The sequence below is a fragment of the Pavona decussata genome, unplaced genomic scaffold, assembly GCF_977016875.1.
Source record: "Pavona decussata unplaced genomic scaffold, jaPavDecu1.1 SCAFFOLD_58, whole genome shotgun sequence".
Lineage (NCBI taxonomy): Eukaryota > Metazoa > Cnidaria > Anthozoa > Scleractinia > Agariciidae > Pavona > Pavona decussata.
Genome location: NW_028145480.1, coordinates 3,950,775 through 3,975,482, shown reverse-complemented (window position 1 = coordinate 3,975,482; position 24,708 = coordinate 3,950,775). Strand labels below are relative to the sequence as shown.

The 24,708-nt window shown below is 40.1% G+C and overlaps 2 protein-coding genes across 2 annotated transcripts; one reads left to right on the top strand and one right to left on the bottom strand.

The window, feature by feature from the left end:
* The first annotated feature begins 4,133 nt into the window (after positions 1-4,133).
* Positions 4,134-5,253, top strand: LOC146479760 (uncharacterized). The gene has a single exon (XM_085110246.1). The coding sequence runs from the start codon at positions 4,228-4,230 to the stop codon at positions 4,891-4,893; it is 666 nt and encodes a 221-aa protein (XP_084966372.1). The 5' UTR covers positions 4,134-4,227; the 3' UTR covers positions 4,894-5,253.
* A 10,882-nt stretch (positions 5,254-16,135) lies between these two features.
* On the bottom strand, positions 16,136-23,684 carry LOC146479759 (uncharacterized). Its single transcript, XM_085110557.1, has 2 exons — positions 23,399-23,684; positions 16,136-17,916 (listed from the first exon to the last, which is right to left on the bottom strand). The coding sequence occupies exons 1-2, from the start codon at positions 23,575-23,577 to the stop codon at positions 16,272-16,274; spliced, it is 1,824 nt and encodes a 607-aa protein (XP_084966683.1). The 5' UTR covers positions 23,578-23,684; the 3' UTR covers positions 16,136-16,271.
* Positions 23,685-24,708: the final 1,024 nt, after the last annotated feature.

Genomic DNA, 24,708 nt, shown 5'->3' with positions numbered 1-24,708 from the left:
TCCAAATCGGGCCAACACAGTGTCGCGTACGTTTTGTGTCACTGACTAGCCAAAAAGCATATTTGAATCCATGGAATAGCTAAATAATGGTCCAATTTTGTTAACAATATCCCTACTAGTGCTTAGAAACTAGTATTAATTATGTTTGGCTGCTGATCGGCTAGGATGGAGACGGATTGCAACTTGAAAAAATTGGTTAATTTATTCAAGTTCTTCCTGTGAAGACTGAGAATGGTTTGTTCTTCCTCTAAGAGACCCCTTGATATTTTCTCCTTGGTGTTCTAAGAACAATCTCGTGTTAGAAAACAGGTTCTTTGTCAAATATTTTAGCAGTTGCCACACAAATACAGTAAAATCGCCGAGACAATGCCCCTTTAATTACCGAAAGAATCTATATTTATTCATTATAGAATGCAATTTAGCGTAGCAAATCGCCCCAATATATGTTTAAATGAGCACGTGACTGAGCCTCAATTAAGTCCATTGATTTTAACCCCACTCTTCAATATCAGTACTATATTATATCCGTAAGCCAATTCCAAATATTGGCTGCTACACTGATATGTGTCATAATCCTTTCAATCAGCAAAAATTATCTTCTTTCTGAGCTGCAAAATAGGCATATTTAAGTAACTCTTCTTTTTTTCTTATCTGGTGTGTTTAAGGGATGTGCGTCTTTTTGTTACTACGTATACAGCTGTTTCGACAAATGTTGTCCAAAAAAAGTGTAAAAGCGTACGCGACAACACAGAAAGCTAGTCTGGGAAATGCCTAATAAATTTCGATAAAAGTTCAGAATCCATATTGCCCGCCATCTCAAGTCTGTACCGTCGAGACATTATGGATTCTGAGCTTTTATCGAAATTTATTGGGTATTTCCAAGACTACCTTTCGGCATTGTCGCGTACGCTTTTACGCTTTGTCGAAACTGCTGTGTACGTTCCGCTCATCTCGGGATGTATGATCCAAGAAATTCGGGTTTCCTAAGGACGGTGCCAACTACTTCAATTAAGGTGTTTTGCACGAGTTAAGATCTGACTATGCGAGAAATTTAAAGACAGGTCTTAGCAAGGGCTATTTGGATCTAGGAAGAAAATTAGCGGTAACCACGCTTTTTTTAAAAAAGCTTCAATTTGGGAAAATATGCCATAACAATGTTATGTATTTTTTAAATGTTTTTTAGAATTATTATTGCTTACGCATCTTTGAAAAAATGCGTGCTTGCAAAAAGTTTTCTTTCTGGATTTCAACAGCTCTTCCTTGTCAAGATCTGCTTTTCACCTGTTCTCTTGTGGTTTGCACTTAAAAGAAAATTGTCTATTTAAAGACGAGTCAGTACTTTTGTCTCAAGAGTCTCGTACCCAGAGTCCTCAGGCTCTTTGGCCAGCGGTTGGTCACCAGGAGAGACTCTGGGGAATCCTGGTGACCAACCGCTGGTCAAAGAGCATGAGGACTAAGTACAATACTGTTAACACAGAGAAAGTTTTCAAGAATAATTTCGCTCAAAAGCCGCTTGCAAGTTTTCAATTTGCTGGTGAATTTCTTGTTCATGCATAACGCAGTAATTTCGGCTGCTTACCATTTTGGTGCACGCAGACAGCAAAGGCGTGTGTGGGAATATAGTTGGGTTGGAGGGGGGAGGAATTAGACTGACTCATGCTTTCCACACTTTTTATTTCAGTGGCCGGTTTTGTCCTCTGAATGTCTTTTTCTGCGGGAGAAAAAAATTGTATTTCTTTCACTTAATCCTGTCACCATGGACATCCCTCTTAAAATTTTTCCTGCCTCTGTAGATTAAGCTCTACTTTTACAATGTGTTATAGTATCAACAAAATTCACTTTCACTTTTCGTGTTTTGAGCAATTATTCTTTGCTGTGTTCCTTCGCAAGTTTATTTGGGTAGTCACGGTCTTGATAGTTTCATCTTTGCGTGAGATAGTTACTGGTATTTTTGAATGTCATATATGAAACACGACGGTGTGGATCCAATACTTTTACCGGAGAGTTGGTGGTAGGGACCTCACCGACTCTCAACAAGTCACTGATGGTTTGCCATCTCACAGTGTTATGTTAAGACCGAAATCGTCCCAAATTTGAGTCAGAGAGGGGCAAATGACTCGTCCTTTTGTAAATCACACCCTTGCGGCTGCCTGTAAGTTTCAAATCTGATTCAGGAAGATTATATTAAATATTTGACAGGTAGCTGACAGCCTGTCACTGAAGAACAGTTATTTATTTAATGGAGCCTGAATTGGAGTCTTGTGGGGCTTTTCACTTCGGCCCGGCTTATGCAAATAAACACAATTGTCCATTCCAGTCAATTCACGCTTAGCCTGGATAGTTTCAAGTTAGTTTCCTTAAGGCTCTACTCTCTAAAACTTAGCTAGCATAGTATTGGCCTCAGTTACAAAGAACTGTAGTACTCACCTTATGCATCAACCATTGAACTTCATTTGCCGCCACGTTTTGAACCTTGAGAGCGCTCGACCCAGTCTCGGTCCGTATCAACGTGGCCCGTGCACTGCCCAGTCCTTCCTGTGCCCCCAGGCTAGCCCCGACCCACAAAAACTATCTACCTCCCTCATCCTATACGCCACTCAGTCGTAAAACTGCCAAGCCACGAAAAATGTATTCCTTCTTTCTATAATCACTGACTAGCTGACAACAGCTCACTGACCGCCACGGACCGCCTGAGCCGTTAACACATATTCTTTTTTCTTTGTTTTCTTCCTATTAATTAAGGCTTTGTTTTTCTGCTACCGACCAGCCAGTAAGACCTGACTTTAGTAACACCGCTCTCGCTCTGAAGGTGGCCCTGTAGCCTGTAGTTGCTCGTAAGTCACTGATGATGCTCCAGTGTCAGTGGTCAGTGATTTCTTGGGAATTCTTCCATTGTAAACTCGATCAAAAGATCTCTCAGTGCAAAAGTGCTGATTTACCCCTTATTCAACACTCTGAAGCCCTCACGGTTGGTCAAAATTTGGGGAGTAAGAGGTAGGGTCGATCGCCAGCTGTCCCCGGGTTTGCCCTAATTAAGGAGAGCCAAATTTATCCCCAAACGGCTAATCTGGCTACTGCTACAAATAGATCATAATCCGGATTGACTTCACTCACAAAAAAAAATTTAGGTCCAAAACAGATCTTATAATTTTTGTTTTAAAGCATTCATTCTAGTTACATACGCACATACATAAAGTAAGATGATTGATGACTCTGAAAAAGGAAATCCGAGTGCTCTTTAAAGAGCCTATAAAATTTATTTTCACTCGAATTGGAGAGTGGCCGGAAAACTTGGAATGTCTTTGAGTAGAATTAAAAAAGAAAAAACATGTACAAAACCAAACTAAAAAGGAAAATAGAAATAAAATGTGAAATAGAATGCATCATCTTGATCAGGAAAAACCTTTAACCTTGCATTTACTTTCAACACACAATTTTCAAATGCAACAGATCTAGATACAAGAATACTATTAGTTCGTTATCTTAACGATCATTAAACATGTTAAAATTTACAATCTCCCTCTTAAATTTGTTTGTATCAGTACAAGTTCGTATGTTGTCTGCGAGGGAATTCCACCGTTTTACAGATAAATCTGATTTAAACTAGTTCAGCCAATAGATTGAAGTCCTAGGTTTAGGGTCGTTTAGGTGGTGCGAGTAAGTTGCTGCCCCGAAGGTCGTAGCTAACGGGGCCTTCATGAAGTTCGGATAGGTCAGTTGAATGAAGAGCCAAGAGCCTAGCGTGCATTGCATGTTTCAGCCAAGCTCGCAAGCTAATACCCTTGCTACTTAGCACTTGTTCAATGATGTCATTAGGGCTTAATTTCAGTTGTCTTATTTTCACGCGAAACGAAACAAATCTCGATATTTAAATTGTTTTGAGCTTCCACGCTTCAGATAAACGCGATGAGAATTTAGAATTCAGCCGTTAACATGACATTGCGAAACCGTGTCGTGAAGAACAGAGCGCAAAGAATTCGCGTGAAGGATCCAGCACAAAGGAACGTGACAGCTGTCCTCGTGTTGAATGCTTTCTTTAAAAAAAATGTGAAAACAATGGAAGAAAGGGGACAAAGAATGACGTGGGCTGCAACCAAAACAAAGGAATAACTCATGTGAATCATAATTGCCATAAAACATTGGATTCACAAGAGGTCAATCAGTGAGTCGCCAAAACCGCTTATCAAGCGAAGTTCACGGTTAAAGAGCAGTTTGCCAAACGGACACATGAAGAAACTCAATGAGTTGACGGGATTGTTTCTAGACGAGAGGCACCCTCGAATAATGAAATTTAAAGAAGGCGTGGCTTTCATCTGGAAAAGAAACAAGTCGACTACAGAAGAAATGACACTGCGGAGAACTTGCTCAGAAAGCGTTTTATCCTTCGGTGAATTAAAACGGTTAGGAAATGCCAACGGTGCAGAAGGACGCGGTGTATACGCATTGCTAAATCACACAAGTGCGACTCTGCGAAGGAGTGTGAAAGTTGAACAAAGTCCTGTGCGAACTAGACATGAGATAATACCTGTGAAATCGTGTCTTCGACAAGAGCCGCAAGGAACTCCATGTCAAAACTGCAAACGTGTGACATTTTCAACTTATGCATTGATACTATCGGCCGCTAGACAGAATGCCGTGTCTGAACTAAGAGGACTTCTTGATGAAAAGCCTTCGTATATTAACAAACCGAGCTCCTCCGGCGAAACGGCGCTCCACAAGGCGGCAGCTAAAGGGAGTTTAGAATGCATCACATTGCTGCTACAGCGAGGAGGAAATGTTAATCTAGCGGATAAGCAAGGGAGGACACCATTATTTATAGCATGGGAGAATGGACATTTCGAATGCCATAAACTCATGCTAACATCTCTGAAACAAAGCCTCGACTGTGATTAACTCAAAAGTGAATCCGTGAAAACTCACTAATGGGATGCAGTTTGTTTCTAAACACACTGTAAACAACTGATGTCAAAACATTTCAGTCGATATATAGGTTTTAACTTAAAAGTTCTTATTGAACGCTAAAAAGTAAGTTAACAATTTTATTCAGCTCGAAAGCTGAGTATTTTTGGGCGTCAATAATTTGTAAAGATTTTTATTTTTTTTATCAAGCCGAATATCATCTTTAACGCAAAAACGAGACCGTTATCGTGTATCTATATTTATACAATGTGCGCCAGGGAGCATAAATTGCGAAATATTTTTGTTAAACTAACAAGTGCTCAAATAGGTGTAATAAATTTTTCAATGATTTCGTGATAGCGGCCTAGCAGTATGAATTTTTTAAATTGAAAAGCTTCAATAAGTTTTTGTCATGTCTGTCGAGCTGAACGTTTAAATTACCTATAACTGTGAAACCCCTGATGAAACTCGGTTGGGAAGTTAAGTCACTAAAAATTATACATTTAAAAACAAGTCTCGTCTTGTTCTTTGTCATTATAAATAGATCGACTAGTAAATAGCCCATGGCAATAATATTATGTATTGTGAAGTCAGATTTATCATCAAGATTTCTAGTTCCTATCATTAATCAGACTAACCGAGTCTATTGGGTATATAAAGTTCAAAAAATCTGAAAAATCATTTCATCATAAGAAACGCAGGTAAAAATACCTAACACGTTTATTAATATACTGAAACAAGATCGAGGAAGACAAAGCCTTACGGGTATATTTGTAGCAAATCAGCAACAGTGACATTTGAGTTGTTTTTGAATAAAGATATGTTGGTTATCAAAATATGGAGCAGAGAACTGAATAAAGAAAAATAACCAAGTTTTGGCCTTTTTTTCAACTTTCACTGAAGACAAATCGTCCTTCCGGTCAGTCAGTCATTTCCTTCCTGCCTGAAGAGTAGGAAATGCTTGGGATTAAATAGGCAAACAGCGCGGAAAGACAAGCACAGCAAAACTGGGTCACAATCACACCAAAAGAGCTTCCAACCTTGATCGATAGGAAAATTATAACAGCTCGAAGCACACGACATCTTGATGGCGCTGCTTGAAGCCCAAGCCAGAGCGGCTCAGAGTTGGACAGGTCCTTCAGAAAGCTTATTATTTTTGAATGCAAATTGACAGCATGAATATATATATCTTGATCACAGGCTACAAAGGAAAGTATTATGTAGCTGGTTTCGAGTAATTTACTTCAAAAGGCTTGTGTTTCTCAAATGCAAGAAAATACCTTAAGAACACTCTAAGAACTCTCAAGTCTCAACAATTAAGAACTGACGTTCTAAAAAGAAAAATGCGTAGACGAATTTTCTTCAACAAATCAGTATGACTTCTTATATGCTGAGAACATGTCTAAGAGCGGTAAGGGGTTGTTATGTCTGTTTTAACACAATTCAACTCACTATGGCTCCCAATCACCGGCTCAATTCCATCAAATAGTTTTAAAGTTAGGCATAGTTTTGAATTTCCAGTACATCTGCATACCAGTACCGTCTACCCTTGCATGGGTTTTCGGGGTGTTTTAGCCGTATAAAATGACGGCGTTTGGCATTTGAAAGAGTATTTGTGTATTGCGATAATAGGTTTTAAATTCGTAAACTCTGAAGCATGTTCCGTACACGGAACAATACAGTTGGATGTCATACGGCTAGTTTTTGGAGGTATATTGCGTGTCTGTTCCGTAACTCCATTAGCTCAGTGTGCGGTTTGTTTCTTGCGGAGATTGAATTGGAAAATTAAAACATTTGCTTCTGCAAATGTAAAAGCGGCGGGGCATATTTTTTTCGTTATTTTTTCTAGGCATAACAGAAGCAACAATTTGCGCGTGGCAAAATCACACAATATGGATAATTCAATGTTGTTGATCTTGGCGACGTGAAGTCACGGTGTTTTCCACCCATATTTATTCTTTAGAACTACTGAAATAATTATCATGGCAGTTACACAGCTAAATATAGCCTTTCGTCGCAATTTACCTTACCATTTCAAATGCCGGAACCACAGGAAAATATTAAAGTATTGCTCAACCGAGCCGCTTATAATTCATTTGAATAGTCATAACTAGGGATTTCATGTGTAGCTGTGTAAAGGGAATAACTCCCGATAACCGTGTATCGATGACTGATCTCAGTTTGGCTCTGGTAGTTTAAAGGTTATGCAAGTTATTTCTAAACAGAATGCTTTCCATCCGTGTACCTTTAGCTCAGTTCAGTTCATTTCACAAAGAACGCAAACCGTTCCTTTTACGAAAAAATCACAGTTATTTACGCTTTCACTGTAAACCTAGCGACTTTCAAAGTACAATGCAGGCATTTGATGGAGGATTTAAAATGATTAAAAGACGTAGTAACATAACAGGTAAACCCCTACAACACCTAATAATAGCTTGAAAATCATACAGCCGGAAAATGAGAGAATAAAATCATTAGCTAAGGAACAGTGATTTTGAATAAACTGATGACGAGAATAGAAATGACTACACATGGAACAATCATCAAAACATGACCAGATCACGTTTTTTTAGTCAGAAAGGGGTCAAAAACTCTAATTTTCTTAGCTGACGGTTTCAAAAGCTGGTAAAACTGTTGTTACGATTAGTGGAACTTGGCCTCTAGCTACCGGCGCGGTTTTACAGTCGACTGACTGCCGTAAAACCCAAATCAAAGTAATTTCTCTGGCCAATCACAGCAGACCCAAACAGCGCCATGGGCTAATCAGAATTCGAGGCAAAGATGGACTACGTGACAGACTAGATGCTACAAAGGGGAAGTTAAGAATGTGAATGGAGCGCACCCACGCGCTCCCACGTGCTTCTCGCGCGTTCGAATCCCTTCTTCCCTTTGCCTTGCTCACGTCTGAAACGCAAGACAGTTCTTTTAAAAAAAATGTATCCACTTTGATTTGATGATTGCTTTGCTAATATCAAGTTAAATTTTGTGTAAGATAAATTGAATGAAATAATTTTTTAATAATAAATTCAAACGGAGAGACTGGTGATTAACAATTGTTCCTTGAGCGCATATTGGATATGAGCTGAGATGGTAGATAGCCAACAAAATGCGCATTTAATCGAGTTCGCTATAATAATCTGATATCTAATAAGCGCAAACAGAGCAATCATTTTATTTAAAGAACAACCTAAATCACTCAATCTCACTGATTTGGTGATATTTTTTTTCTCGCATACACGTACACTCAGACCATGTTTCTCAGGCTGGGGCATGATCCTGAGTAATGGCTCATATAGCATGACCACTAAACCAATCATGCATCCTAATGTAATTCCTGTTGGCGTCATCATGGTACATTTCTCAACATATGCACGGCCGTACGTCCATCCATTCTCGTCCGGTCCTCTTAGCCGCTTGAGACTGGGCACGAGGACCAAGTGGCTCTGGCAATCTCGTACCCAGAGTCTTCAGGCTTTTTGGTCAGCGGGGCAACGCTGGGAAGACTCTGGGGACATCGAAAAAATTCAATTTTTTTGATTGGCTGTTACGTAACGGTTTCCATTGTTTTACCACAGAAATCCTGCGGTAATAAAATTCGATGTCCCCAGAGTCTTCCCGGCGTTGCCCCGCTGACCAAAAAGCCTGAAGACTCTGGGTACGAGATTGTGGCTCTGGGGTGCAGAATTACGGAAGTCCTAGATTCTAGGACTTCCGGTAATCATGTATGAAGTCTTGAAATGTCATTAAATTTAGTGAGAATAACATGGCGGCTGCTAGAGGCGATACGTCTATTGAGATACTGGCGAATGTACTGCGTCTTCTTATTTTGGAATCGATTTTTCTTTGTGAGCAGCTTGGGAACGCAATTATTGTCGAAAAAAGGAGGTATATGTAAGGTGTCTTTGCCTTCGGCAAATCCTTGATATTCCAGCTTTTGCCCTTTGTTTTGACTCATGGCTGGAGGTCAGTGACTCCATCATTTTGGTCGCATCGCCGTTGAATGAGGTGACGCGGAATCAGATATCAAACTTGACAGCATGGAACTGCCATCTGCAATGATTCTTTGAGGCGAATCGTTAGACTTCTCTGTATCCCAGATGGAAGGAAAAAAAATTAGGAAGGTTTTGGACAGCGTTGAGATTAGGGAAAAGATCAAAGCAGCTGTAGATGTGCCATCTGATTGCAGAATGGTAACAAGTTTTATTCTAATTCTTTTCACAATAAACATATAGATGCTCTAGAACTATATACTTTGTGATCAATCTAAATCACACCATACAAACCTATGAGGGTTAATCTATCATTATATTAAAGTTGTACAATGTTATGCAAATCATTAATGGGAAGATGACTACACTACGTTCGCATTTTTAGGATGGAACTGGCGTTTCGAGGACTCAATTTATAATACAGATGGGCCATCTGATGGCTCATTCAATAATTATACACTTCTACTTTTATTTCACCTATTTTAAAATCACTGGTGATCCTTGCAATCTGATTGGCTCTCAATAGTGTGATTTATTTACGAATCGCACTATTTTTTGTCTCCAAATCGCATCCCTTCAGCCCATGAAAATAAAATGAAATAATAATAACCACTTAAAAAATGGGTTTCTTGAAGCAGATCAATAAATCTTAACATTGACAAAAAGAAATGTGATTTCAAAATGGGTTCAATAAATTACTAAATATTTAACTTGGCACTCCACTCAGTTCTATTAACAATTATGCTTTTAATAATTTTAATACATGAATGCCATTAGAAGGATAATCTGCCCATACTGTTATACACAGATGACAGATTATCAGACAAACTAGAAACACTTGTCAGTTCAAGTTGTTCCTTCTAGACAAGAAGTCCATCTTTAGTATTTATACCTGTAAATTAACTACCATACAGATTCATTGGGTTGGATTATCCATCTCTGCTATAAATCCACCCTTTTTGACTTCAGCACACATTGACTCATTCACTTATTATATTAATTAGGCATTGACATTTGTGTGTTTAATCATGTTATGTGTCTGTAGCCTTCAAGAGACTTATGTTGAGTTCATTGGGTTCAATGAGTGTTTCAAATATTAAGTAAATTAAAAAGAAGTTGTTCTAAAAAAGACCAAATGTTGAATGTAATTTCTATTATGATATAAAATACAATTTTAAGGAATTTTCATATTTTCAGTGACACTCTTTTTATGTCTCAAAGATAATTCTAGCAGGTATTAGATTTGAAGGAATGATAGTGCACTTGTAAATTATTTGTGCTGCCCTCTTCCACTTTCAAGTAGGTAATTTCCCAAATTCTGCAACCACCCCCTCCCACCCCCCCCCCCCCACAAAAAAAAAACAATCAGAAAATGGATGTTGCAAAACAACTGCATATTAAACATTGTTAATAATTATTGATAATATTCATAGGGAAATAATTATTTTTAGACCTGTTCCTAGGTATGCTAAGTGGCATGTTTCCAAATGTACCTATAATTGCACTTACAGTAACAGCAACAGAGAAAACAAGAGATATTCGTTAGAGATAGTGGATCCTGCCATCATATTATTGAAGTGAACTCAAACAGAAAGAACATTTTTTACAGTAACACTGCTGCTGCATACCAACATACATGAAACAGAGGCCCTCTTGCTGTCTTACATCGCAAAACCAAAGGCGCTAGGAGAGATGTCCCGTACTGTACTTTATTCCAAGTTAGAAATTTGTGGGGAATGCTCCAGCCATTTGAGAAGCAGTTGATGCTCGGAAAATTTAACCATCCAATGGCGTAGAACTGCGAGCTCTTTCACTTTTGTCTCAGCGCACGAAAGCTCCTGCGAAGATAGACTCTTTTTCATTTAAGACTGCCGATTCGTAAATGTTTTTTTATCTTGTGAAAACAAGGTTGACGGAGTTTTTTTTAAGGCAAATTTAATATCATCGAGCGAAACTTCCCTTCCCGATAAAAACTCTAAAGACTTTTGCCAACTCCACACCGTGTTTCCTTCACGAAACTATTGAAATAGCGGTTTTTAATTAAAAACCGTTTGATTATAACACCTACAGATGTTTAAAACATTTACCAACGGCTTTTTCGGAGAATCTTTATCGATTTTTATCGTCCGCCATCGTGCTGCATTTCTTTTTGACGATACTTATAATTTTCGCGCCAGGCCGCCAGTCGCCCGTCCTACGCTCTGCCGCTAACATTTTCACTTACGTTTTAGATTTCTATTGTTAGGAACTAGCCAATCAAATCCTGTGTCCCCAGAGCCTCCTTTCCCTCGTGCGAAGGCCCCGCCGGCTAAGAGAGACAGGAGGCTCTGGGGACGAGAATGACGTCCATCCAATTAAGTGTGCAAGTCAGATGGGGGAAGCATGCTCGCGCCATGTTATAAAAAAAACTTTTTACAGAGAGACAACACCATAAAAAATGTATTTTTACCACAATTGTTCCTAATCTCGCAATCTGATTGGCTAATTTTCCATTGTCGATAAGAGTCTAGGCAACACTGCTCGCGTCAATCAGCGCGCGGAAATTTTGACGGTTATTGTAAAAATTTTCTTTGACGTTCATATTGTGGCAAAAAAACAATTAAATCGAATGTGGTTTAGCGTCGTCTGCACTCTTATCGACAACAATATTTGTCATCACAGTGGTCAAAATTTGTTGTGGACTCGCTCGACTGCGCCTCGTGAGTCCACAACATTTTGACCACTATGATGACGAATATCGTTGTCGATAAGAGTGCAGACAACACTAAACCATATTCGAGTCATATTCGATTTGTTAAATTTATAAGAGCTTGTCGAAGTTTAATGAAACGTTAAAACCGATATGAGAAACCACTTTCACCTTTTTTTGTACAGAGAATTTTATAATTAATCAGGAACAAAACCTGTTTTCCAGGAATCATTTACTTTATTTTCACTATGTTATAAACTGAGAATTGGTTCATGCTTAAAGCTGTGCGTCTATCGAGTTATGGATGCACTTGGGAAGTTTGGAGAGCACTCAAGAAGCTAGAGTTGCTCTCGACGTTACGCTTCTCTCGTGCCCTCCAAACTTCCCGCGTGCATCCATAACTCGATATACGCACGCGGCATGAACCAAGTCTTAAATAATATGAAAATACCAGGAGAAAACGGAATAAAGGACCACTCCAATCAGTGCCAAAAAATGGGATATAACTTAAGAAAAGAACTCTGCAAGCTACACGATGCAAGATGCAAATCCTACAAAATTATCGTTGAAGACACAAATATATTTAACAACCGATGGAGCAGCAATACCAAACGTGGGCATGTTCAGGCTTGGCCCTCCTTAGGAATTTCCGTACACAGCGGACGTCACAAATTGCAAGCAATGCGAGGGTTTGAAGGCTTGAAGGTTTGTGGTGCATTTTCTTTTTCATTGATTTTTTTAGTCACTTTTGATGGTTTGAAACATCCCGAAATTCAAGATGGAGGATCTAAATGGTCAGCGTTTGGAATTCACAAGTAATTCTCGCGTCATGTGACGTCATAAGCTCATACTACTGACTACAAACACAACAATTTATCGCATATTATTTACCCTTAAAGTTTCACTTTCATTTAGTTTTAAGGTGGCTGGCACTGTTAAAGCACTTATACTTTTATGGATCATTACTACATGTACCACTCTTTATCAGTTGGTACAACAATAATGGTGTCAGACAAATGCCCAAACATTTTCCCAACGTAATAGGTTACCACAGCAACAGTATAACCTGTTAAAAGTACCCCTAATGTTACCTTTAAGTGGTTGTAATTCAAACGCGAGCTCGGTGAGCCCCAAGAATATTATAGAACTGTAATCAGCATGTTTAGACACAACTTTTTGCAGAGTTAAAAAAATTATAGCGAAACTGGTTCAGAGCAAACTTTTAAAATTTTCGAAAACTGATAGACTGAAACCTGTGCCAGCTACCTTACGTCGCCTTCACAATCTAATGCTTTTATTCGCCACTGAAGGAGCGAGGTGAAGGCCTAAGGGTCGATACCAGGCTCGATATCAATAACAAAGTAATCGAAACCATTGCCTTTTCGTTCTGTCGTTTGATTGGCAATGCCATCTTTTTCCCCGCGAAATCACTTTTCTAAAAATAACTCCTGGGCCGCGCGCCAATATGGAGATGTGACTTCTTTAGGAATTCTATATGTCATTGTATTAGCAACTGTTCTCTTCGAATGCTTCATGGTGAAAACCATGTCAGGAACCTTACATTCAACACAGAATCGAAGGATATGAACAAAGAAACTCCATGCAGTTAATTAGGATTCAGAAGGGGTCATAGCAATTTTTATTGTACAAATTAGAAATGTTTTATAGTCACCAACGAGAGATATTATAAACAGTGGTCTTCGTCTAAGTTTCTCAACTATTGTGTCCATGTGAGTGGACAATTCTTTCAAACGGATGATCTCAACTTCAAATTTTGTTGCGATTGCTCACCTGGTCGATCGTTCAATCCAGGAAGGATCCAGTGACAACAAGTCATTCTGCGCAATTGTCACATTTTTATGCTTCTGCGCTTGCGTATTTCACTTTATGCTTATGCTTATCGCACGAGTAAACATCCTTGTGCCTATGCTCGTGCTTATGCTTATACTTGCGTCGTACGTGTAAACCATGCAGGGTTAAGCGCCCTCCCTTGAAGTACCAAAAGTAAATGAACGCCCCGGGCGCTAAATTGAATCATTACGGTATACAATGTACATGACAACTAATTAAAAAACTGGTTTCAATTGAAACTGAAGATGATATTTTATTCTATAAATTATAAATCATATTGGTACAGTATTGATAATTTACATAAAACGTATTCTTCTTAGTTTCTGCCATTTGTTAGCCAGGTTTATCTTATAATTAGTTTCTGGTTATTTACACCAATGAGACAACGTAAAAAAGTCCATCAATGGAATACTCCTTGAATTAACAAATTTCGACTTAATTCTTAGGGTTAATAAAAAAAATTCGAATACTTAACTGACTCTAATTAACAGGGCCTCTAAGATGGAACCACAAGGCCCTTCCCCTAATTACTGATAAGAGATATAACGTAAAAAATACCAGAAATGGGAAGTGCGTTGACAAGCATAAGAAGAATTGTGTGAACTAGCGTGAGACGCGCAGCTTGTGCTTGTGTAGTTTATGTGGCTGCGTGGCTTATGCGGCTGCGTAGTTCATGCGACTGTATGATATGCAGTCCTTGTGCTAACCCTAGTCAGCCTCCGCCATTTTCGATGCCATCGAAATGATTGATCTTGCATGTTGAGGCGAAATCTTATTGCTTCAATGTAAGTTGCGTTCCTGAAAGTATGTTTCATTATCTTCAGTAGTTTTACAGTGATTTCGTTCATTTCGACATGCTCTGAATAAAATATAATAGCCAAACTCTTGCATACAAACAAAAACAAAGGTATGGCTGACTAGGGCCCTTTAAGCCTGGTTCCCACTTGTGCGATAAGCATAAGCACAAGCATAAGCTTGCGACGTTCCCACATTTTAAACAAGCACAAGAGATTAAGGTATACGCATGCGCAGTAACGTTGGAGGAGATCTGGACACTGATTCAAGATGGCGGACGAAGAACTTGTGCTTGTGCTTGTGCTTAGCTCACGCCGGTTCCCAATTGTAAAATAAGCACAAGCACAAGGATTGGAAAAAGTTTCTTTTTCATGCGCTTATGCTTATGCTTAACCCACGCTTATTTCATGCCGTTCGTACACAATTTTTCTTATGCTTGTACTTGTGCTTATCTCACAAGTGGGAGGCTTGTCCTTATCGCACACCGGTTCCAAACAGTGAAATAAGCACAGTGCTACATTATAAGGGCAACCCGACGAGGACATTCAAACAACACTTAAAATGTTGTCTCCTGTGTTGGCCAGATCACTTTGTGGCCTTGAAAAGGTAAATTTATGTAAGCTAATACAGATTCATCTGCTTGGATGCTTTAGCTGAGAATTTTAAAGTTGGTTTTAAGAAAACACTGGCCGAAGTTTTATCTTACTTTTTACGACATATTAACGAAAGGAAATAGTTTTCCAGTGCTACGAAATTCTGGGCTGATATTTTGCCGAAGAAAATAAGACGAGATCCGAATTTCTGAATCGAGTAAGGTCATCTAAACAGATATCCACCGAAATAAACCATTGAGTACCCCTGACAGAACCACGTGCAGTGTTTCTGAGCTCTTATCGGCTTGTGGCTTGTGCTTATCTCATACCCCTGACATAAGCACAAGTAAGGTAGCCTGCTTACCAGATGTAATCGAGGAAGAGGAGGGGGGGGGGGGGGGGGTAACGAGGAAAATGCTCGCTCTCCTTCCTCCTCCCCGATTAGGTCTACTACGTATAGTTATGCAGGTTACCAGTGTGTTATCTTCTGATTCGCATGGTGAGCAGCCTGAAAGGTCTCAATAACATGTAACTGACTGAAAACAAACGTTCATCTTATTATCTATTAAAACTTCAATGACTGCACTAATTAAAGGCTTAATTGATTTCAATAATATTAATTTGCTAGCAATTGATTATTATAACCCTAGCTTCCAGTAAGGAAACGAAATTGATATATTTTATAAGAATTTCAGTGAATCAAAAACTGACATTTGGCCAATCGCAACGAAACAAACGTACACAGCCCAATAGCACAAGTAAGCAGATCATGTAGCCGATACGATGCGCGGGGGGAAATGGCATTTATTTGCAAATTTCTTGATGAGAAAGTAGTATCCTAAACAGGTTCTCGCGGGAGATGTCACGCCTTTGTGAAGGAGCGGGCCGGGCGACTGGTTGACTGCATGTTGCAATGCGTGGCGCTGTATGCATTAACGATTGGAAGCTATTTACCATAATAAACCCTATACAACCATAAAGAATTAACATCTTGATCAATTTCTTTTCAACAGTGATAAAAAATTTCTTTACCGCTTTCATCGTTAAGTTCACTTCCAAAAGAAGGCAGTAATTTTATATTCAGAATTTTATGGTATTTTCCGTAAGGTAAAATCAAATTTTAAAATTTTCACGCGAAATTGTCAACCAGGAGGTTTGTGAAACTGGTAGCATCCCACCCCCTAGTACAAGGCTGTCTGTGCAGCGATTCTACACGATCACTTAATCAGCTTAATACAACGGTATATAGGAGCGGTTTTCAATTGAGTGTCGTAAAACCAAAACCAAAGAAATTACTCTGGCCAATCATAACAGAGTTTCAGGGTTAAGTATATAGTCTCACACGCATGCGTTACCTGGATCCTCGTGCATAACGTTGCGTGACGACCCTGGTAACGCTTGCGTAGGAGCTAGGAGGCAAGGTATAGCTTGCTAGCTAGCGTACAAACCAATGGCTCATTGTTCAACTCCATTTTCGTCGAACACGCTTCGTGTATTAGAGACAGATTCGAGACCCATCAAGTCTCCTTTGTCACCGTTACTCACCGGTACTTCTTTTACCATCTCCCCGCTGTCGATTCGATCCCTCGTTCCCTTGACAACGCCGGACACGCCGGAGAAATCTTCGTCTTCGACCATTTTGTGCGCCTCTTTAATCAACTCGCCCTTTTCAATTGACTGTGTTGTTTGCTTGGCGATGCCAGAAACACCCGTGAAATCTTCGTCTTCGATTGTTTTGTGCGCCTCTTTGATCAACTCGCCTTTTTCAATTGACTGTGTTGTTTGCTTAGCGATGCCAGAAACACCCGAGAAATCTTCGTCCTCGACCATTTTGTGCGTTTCCTTGATAAGTTCGCCCTTTTCAATCTGTCGCGTGGTTTGCTTGGCAACTCCTTGGGTCACTCCAAAGTCCTCCGTTTCCACCAACTTGGGCGCCTGCTTGATGAGGCCACCAGATTCGATCTCTCGGGTTGTTTCTTTGGCTCGGCCCTGGATGCCGGTGAAGTCTTCATCTGCAATAGTCCGCTTGGTTTCCACGTGAGGCGCGCCTTCTTTCTCGTAGCTTGACTTCACAGCCAGTGCTATTCCTCGCGCCGCTTGGAGATCGTCCTGTTCGTTGTCCATGGTCCTTCTCCTTGGTCCCTGATTTTGCACCGCTTCTTGGTACTGTTTCATTTGTTCCTTGGTAGATCCATGTGATACGATAGGCTCTTCTCGCTCGATAACTTTCTGGTCTTCGAATTCTCCTGTCTCAAATCGAGTTCTTGTCGACGAGGCTCTTCCAGGCGTCAAAGCTTCATCCTCCACTTGTGACTTTTCGTAGCCTTTACCAGCAGCCGCTTTCAAAGCTTCTTTACTCGCTTGCGCCGCTCCCGATTGCGGCAGTTCGTCCTTCCAAGAATCCTGTCGATTTGTCTCTGCGTGGATAACTTTACCTTGCTCAAACATTTGTCGGACACCACGAGCCGCTCCGGGAGGTGGGCGGGCATCCTCTTCATCTTGTGAATGGTTCTTGCGTGAGGTTTCCTCGACGTTTTGCATGTACATTGCCAAGCGTCCTTTAGCCTCTCCTTTCTCTGGCTCGTAGCTCAATCGTCTCTGCGCCTTCTCTTCATCCTCGGTTTTACCTTCAAATCTTCGGCGCACGGCGGAGGCCGAACCGGCTGTCGGCATTTCTTCGGCGATGTCCGTCTCGCGGACGTGTCTTTCTTCGGCCCGGATTACTGCTCCAGATTCAATGCTTTCGCGCGTTTTGGACGCAATACCCGCGGTGGGTAAATTCTCCTCCTCTTCAACTCCTGTACTTCTCTCCACATTGCTCACTTTACCCTTTTCGAAGGCGTCTCTGTGCGAGGAAGCTATCCCACCCTGAATCTCATGAAGATCCTCAAGTTGCCTTTGACCAGAAGGCGAGGTAGAACCCTGATTTTCTTGGTACCTCTTCATACTGGCTTTAGTAACGCCGGAAAGAATCTCCAAATCAACTGGTGTTTCCTTCTCTTTCTCTTGGGGCTGGGATTCAAACATTTGCTTTGCCCGTCTTGCACTCCCACTTTTTGGAAGTTCCTCCTCTGCAATCTTGCCTCTTTGTTCGCGTTCCCTAAAAAAAAAGACACCAAAGTTACAATGGGCATGTTCTGACATCACTGAAATTATTCAGTTTGATATGAGTCAAGTTTGATGATTTTGAGACGTTTTTGAAAATCGATAAGAAATCAACGGATGTGACCTCTTGCAGCGAGGAACCAGCTTAGTCACAACATTGATACTTTACTTCCATCGCGAAAATAAACCATTTGCTTCCTAACCCAGTCCGCGCGCGTTTTATTGTCGTTTTAACTCCAATGAAAACTAGTGAGCAGTTCTTTCCTGTGGTGATGTTTACATAAAATGCTTTACAAGGTGGCTCAGACTGTTGAGTTCGTGTGAATAACAATGCAATTCAAATGAAAGCTATCGGACAGGTCGACTTTCTTTTGTGGTGCCGTGTTTTTGGTTATTAGAACAAACAGTACTTCATGATATGCGGTCAATTTTGGTGTTATGAAAGCCTCCTTAAAATTTTAAAGTTCGCTCCAGTTATTTACGCAAGAATACAGCCGCCGTTTTACACCCTGTTTGGCAGACGTGTTTTTTTGTTTTTTGTTTTTCATCAAACTTTGAATAATAATCAGTCTAGAATAAAGCTGGCAGTCTTATATGCCCCGAAGACATTGCATGAAAAAGAAAATCCGGAAAGTCAATTGATCAGGAAATAGTCACGCCTGAGTTTATTGACTGAAGTTTTGTTCGAAATCATTGTAAAAGCAAGCGCATTGTACAAAAAGTTGTATCAGCTAGCGGTAGATAGATACAAACACTGCAGTGAGTCGCAAGTGATATATCCCCTTGGATAAAAGAACAATTTTGCGTTCCAGTATACTGTATGTACTTTTCATATTCAATACCGACGGTGTTGTATTCCGATTATGGCATTCATTATCCATCTGCATGGATAAGTACTTTTATCGATCGCTGAAATGATCTGTTTTGTCAGCCCAAACGCGTTTCAGGCGAGAATCTGTTTTGTTTTTGCTCGTTATTTAATAACATTACATTGATCGAAGTCTAGTGTTAAGCTATAAGAAATCGCGTAATAAAACAGGCGCGACTTGATCGAGTGAAGTGAAATTACCTTGTAATCAAAGGATGACTTTTGCTTCTGATTTCAGAAACACTCAAAAAAATAAGCGGCATAGTAACCTACCTAAGATGCGAAGCGAACTTAGCCGGTCAATTGAAGGTATATTCAGCTCAGTAAAATCCGTCTTGGCAGCGCAACACAGAGAACCACCCCAAAGTCGCGACAGGCTGGTGAATTCTAATGAAGATAAAATAGCCGTATTTGGCTACTATGACAAGATGACTTTCGTATCGCTTTGTTTCCAAACAACGGGCAACGGGCCAATACCATGTCGAGTCTAGAATTACGTTTGATAAACTGAGCTTATTTAAGGAAGGCGCTCCGACAAAGTGCTTTCAAGACTTACTACGAATCTCGTAATAAGATGCAAATTAAATATTAAGGAAGTGAAATTAGAAAGCACGACAGGTGATACGTGGGATAATAATAGGCTTATCAATAAAATATTGCTTGATATCCCCGGGGGTACTCCCCTAGATAAGCTATATAGGTATGCACGGTGCCAAAGGATATGGTTTTCAAAGCCGTTTTGGTCTGAAAATGTGGATAGCTCTGCATCGTACCCAGACGTCTCTCTTGTTATACAAGTTAGCATGCGAAGGGCCCTGGTGCCTTGCATTTCGCGCTCATTCAAAAGCGAGGAGGCAGGGTATAGCTTTTTAGACCTTTTATCGATTTTCATCTGAAAGTCTGAAAATGGGTATAGATTTTACAGAAACAAGGATAGATTCTAGAAACCAGGTCTGAAAATGGCAAAAAAATTGGGTATGAATTTCGAAAGCATGCAAGGTTGAAAAAAAAGACCAGAAAATTTCACATTTAGGTCTGAAATAGACTAAGGGTTTGGAGCATCGAACCGCACACCCCAACACAAATTTCGAGGAATATCCCCCCCTCCCCCGGCTTGATATCAACCTATCGAGGAATACGAGAAACCGTCTTGTACCGTTTCCACCCTTGCCCATATGTGGGCTGCATTCCGTTAACTGATCTTAACCGATTATCGATAGATACACTGAATTTTTTTATGACACGAACGACGTCGCCGAATTTATAACTTACGGACTTAAAAAAAATTGTTTTAGTTTTCAAAATAAACGTCTCTTTGTTCTCCTAATAAACACAACGCCGTCAACGCGCGTTGGATTCAGTGAGTGGAGAAGCCGCCAGATGCGCGAGCGGTCGCATAAGCGGGGAAGACAGGCCCTTTTTTTTCCACCTTCTCCCCAATCTCTCCTCGTTTATTCTGCTGATTTCCATAGACTTTTTGCTTCAGGATCTGACGGGAAAATGGATGGTTGCTCGCAGTCTAGAATAAACGCTTCTCCTTCAGATGATCACGTGAGGCCTGATCTCTTAGTGAGAGAATTATTAGATTAATTCGCGCGAACCTGACTTAAGGACGGTGCCTACTAATAAAGAAGTATTTTTGTTTGGTTTTTGACTATGCGGGGAAAGCAGATCTCTGCAAGGGCAATTGAAATCCCAAAATAAAATTGGGGGTAACCACGCATCTTTTAGAGATAATTAAGCAACAATTATTCTAAAAAAAAAACAGTAAAATACAAGGGAATGTGTGGCGTTTTTATTTTTTTTGTTTGTTGTTGTTTTTGTTTTTTTGTTTTTCAAATTGAAGTTTTATTATCTCTGAAAAATGCAGGGTTACCCCAAATTTTCTTTTTGGATACCAAGGGCACTTGCTAAGTTCTGCTTTCTCCGCATAGTTCTAAACGCGCAAAATATCCCTGTATTAGTAAGCACCACCCAAAGGAAACCCGAGTATCTCGCCGGTGCGCAGAACGTATGCGCAGTAACAAAAGTAGGCACCGTCCTTAACATGTTCCATCATGGTGCCAGTCGTGTTCTTTATTTCGCCACACTATAGTGCGCGTGAGAGAAACTGCAGGATCGAATAACAGAAAGAACCCGACGACGGCATCGCCAACGAAAACGTCTCACGAAAATTAGCCTGCGCAAATCGGGGAGGGGTGGGGGGGCCCTCACCCTCACCCCTACCCGATTGCGCCTGCTGACACAGGCTATCAAAAAAATAATTTTAGGGATAATGAAACTTGTCGGATTAATTAATTTTATTGAAAAATACTTTTCCATCCACTGTCCGCAGACGCTGCTAGATTTGAAACTTTTTTTCCGAAACTACAAACTGTTCAAAGAAAACCCAAATCTGTTTTTGTTGCTGTTGTTGTTCGATCTGCTCTAAGGAGGTCGTGTGGCTTTCGCTGCAAAGAGTCTATTGACACTGTTCCTTCAATGTTTACTCTGCATTGTTAATTCGCCAGTTTGTCATCAGACCGTTGGAATATATCCCAACTGTAAAATTGTTTGTTTATCTTATAAACAGGGTGTATTTTATTTCTTTGGGACAGCACAACACAACACAACCGACACGCAAAAGAATCTCCACATTAAATCAAGGAGTTTTTCAAAGCATCTAATTTAAAAGTATATGTATCTTTGATAAGCAGCAACTTTGTGTAAACGCCACGGAGCCAACTGAAGAAATACATTTGGGAGAGGCCTTGGGGGCGAAGGTCAATCCCCGAATTTTTTTTTTTTTTTTTTTTGGCGGGGGGGGGGGGGGGACTGGGGAGGGGGTTAGGCAGATATTCCTGTCAAACAAACCAGTCAGATTCTGTGGCAAGGCTGTCGCAGAATTTTAAAATAAAATGTTCACAGTGAAACGAAGCAAAGTGATATCTTGCAAACAAGACTGGTGAGCAGAGAAAATTTGAACATAGGATTTAGCCAACCCATCATCACACCAAAAATAAAATGATAAGCGCGTACGGATGGCTGGGCCAGAGTCCAAGCATGTTGATCACGAAGCGGTATCTATATATCTAATGTAAGTATCAACAAGTATTAAAAAAACAAAAAGCGATTTCGTCCCTGGTAAAAGCAACTAACAAAAATAAAGCTTTATTTACTTGTACCACCAAAGCGGCAAAAATTTGTGTAGTGAAAAAGCACACAGCGTTTAAAAAGGTAAATAGCTCGTCAGTCGATGACGGATGAACAAATATAAGCGAGTAAAACAACTTTATCACGATTATATAGGTCCTGCTCATCCAAATCTAATAATGGCTTCCTTATCTCGACAGATCTATGAGAATCGCTGACAGTTTTAGCCAGCTGATTGAACTCTTTTTCGCCAAGTTTTAAAACGCAATTGTGAGGGATTAATTTTGAGGGCCAAATTACTCAAAATCCGGACCGAGAACTTTCTAGAATTTTTATCTTTCAACAAACCTTTCTAAAAACATCCCTGAAATTTGAACTGTTTCCTCTTGAGCACGCGTACGTGTAGGGGGTTAAAAAAAAGGGTGATATTATCAACAGCGCATTACACTTTGCGGAGACCGAAACAACATTTTTTGGTTTCATTCCTTCCGATGTGTCACGACATATTACCATATTTGCGTAAATTTGGCACTCGATTTTCTTCAACTATTTGCCGTGCTTCGATTCCCTGACAGCAACATTGACTTTTTTTTCATTTCTTTTTTTTAATTTTACGAGAAACAAGCCCGTCGTGCCATTGAGCGGTTCGAACCCAATATGTTACATTTGCTTGCCGAGATAAACATGCGATTATTTCAAGCGAAAGAAGTCTACAACATTAGATTGCGTGACAAGGCAGAAACCTGAAAGTTTTAAAGGCCATGTAAATTTTATACGTGTAAAATGCCACGATATTCAATGACCAAGGTTCCAGTAGATGTTTTCGGGGACTGCGAGACTAGATTTCCATCTAAACGTTGTTGACATGTTACGGGTTTCGAAATTTCCCAGGTTATTTTGACAGAACACTCACGCATACAAGCTAATTTTGTCTGTTTCAACAAAAGGCGGACAAAGGACATAGTTTTGCATCCCAGTTGTTAATTTTGTAAACAGTTAAAAGTTCACCAATATTCTTAACTGTCAGTGTATAAAGGCTCATGTGAAAACGTGAAACTATAACTAAGTTCCAAGATCGCTTGATCGCTTTTTGGATTTAATACGAACTGAAAATTCGATCGAAGCAGGTTCTTCGGGTTCCAAATTTAACAAATTGTAAACATGTAACACAAAAGTTACAGAATTTGCATTTATGTTTCACCACAATTTGACGAACTCATCATCAAAACTCGTCAAAAAGCAATACAAGATGGGATCGGGTGAAACAGAGCTGATATTCAGCAAGAAATCTGACGCGATCTTTTACTCTGCGCTGCGAAGACACGAATATTTAAGTAAAATGCTCGGCCAATGAATCCCGGCCGAAGTACTGGCCGAATGTATTTGCACATTGATTCACCGATCACCACTCAATTAAATCGTTATTTTCCCAAACCACTGGGTGCAAGGTAATTAACGCCTCTATAAGAAGCCTCACCTTCGTTCGCGCTCGATTTCTTCTTGATCGACTTCTTCCCAATAAGAAGCACTCCCGATCGTTTCGGAATCTTCTGCAGGGCTGCCTCCTGGAGAGGAACCTTCTCCAGCGTGATTCAAATCCTCTGTTGCAACGTTCTCCCCCATTGCTGCCGCGGCATCGACGTTTTCGGGATCCATGTCTCTTCTCGCAGCTCACAAGATGCTCAGCTCACTGGCGATCGAGTTAAAATGCCTGGAACGTCAAGGCTTTTTTTCTTGAGTGACTAAATAAACACGCCCAGAAGAAAGCTTGAAATGCATATCAAGGCCGTGGTCTATTGTTTCATTATCCGCTTACCTGCCGTAGCCAATGAGAAGGCAGGATTAAGTAACACCTGATTGCCCCGAGCTGGCTTGAAGGGACTCCATGTCGAATCACGCAGCTTCTGCAGCAGCGAATGTCGACGTTTTTAGATCACGTTTTTTCGTCCACGATTATCTCATCTATGACTACCTTATTATTATTTTTAATCCCTCGCGAAAAATTTCAACAGGAGACGTGTTTAGAACAATCTATGGAATCTTGTTTCTTTGTCCGAAAATCGCGGTGCGTAACTTTCTTTCATAAAAATAAACAGACAACAGGCATAAATGCAATTCATCGAGTACGAAGATTTTGATATCTGTACCCTTGAGGTCAACCCACACCCATTGGTTGCAACTGTGAATAAGCTTATGAATTGGTGAAAGTTACACCTACGATTATCGATGTTTTTCACAGACAAGCAACGTCTGGACCGCAAAGTCACGCATGCTTTTAATACCGTCTATGTTAATCACGTCAAGAAGCGGGTTTCTTCTTTTAGCACGTCTTATCTTACTGATTTGATGGATAACGTGCGGTGCATTATTATTATTTCAAGAATGAGTTGTATTTTAGCCTTTTCTGGGCATTGTTTAGATGTAACAGCATCGGATCGGAGAAAATCAACCAGAAGGTAGAAAGGACTAGAAAATAGATGGGGAGTTAGTGTTTTCCAAACAGAACACTCTTTCAAGTCTTTTTAAGGAATTTGGGGCGTTTCGTTTAAAACACAAAACAAACTGTCTTATGATAAATGCAAACGACGTTATCAATGCATCAATTTTTATTAATAATAAACTGCGTCATACGGTAAAAGGATTAAGCTACATACTTGTTTTACGCATAAGAACATGTAAGAACAGCAGGGGCGTGTATGTATAATTGACAATGCTCGCTTTTCTATCACTCCGCGACCGACTCAAATTCTGCGAAAAGGAACAGAAGGAAAAAAAGAAAACTATTTT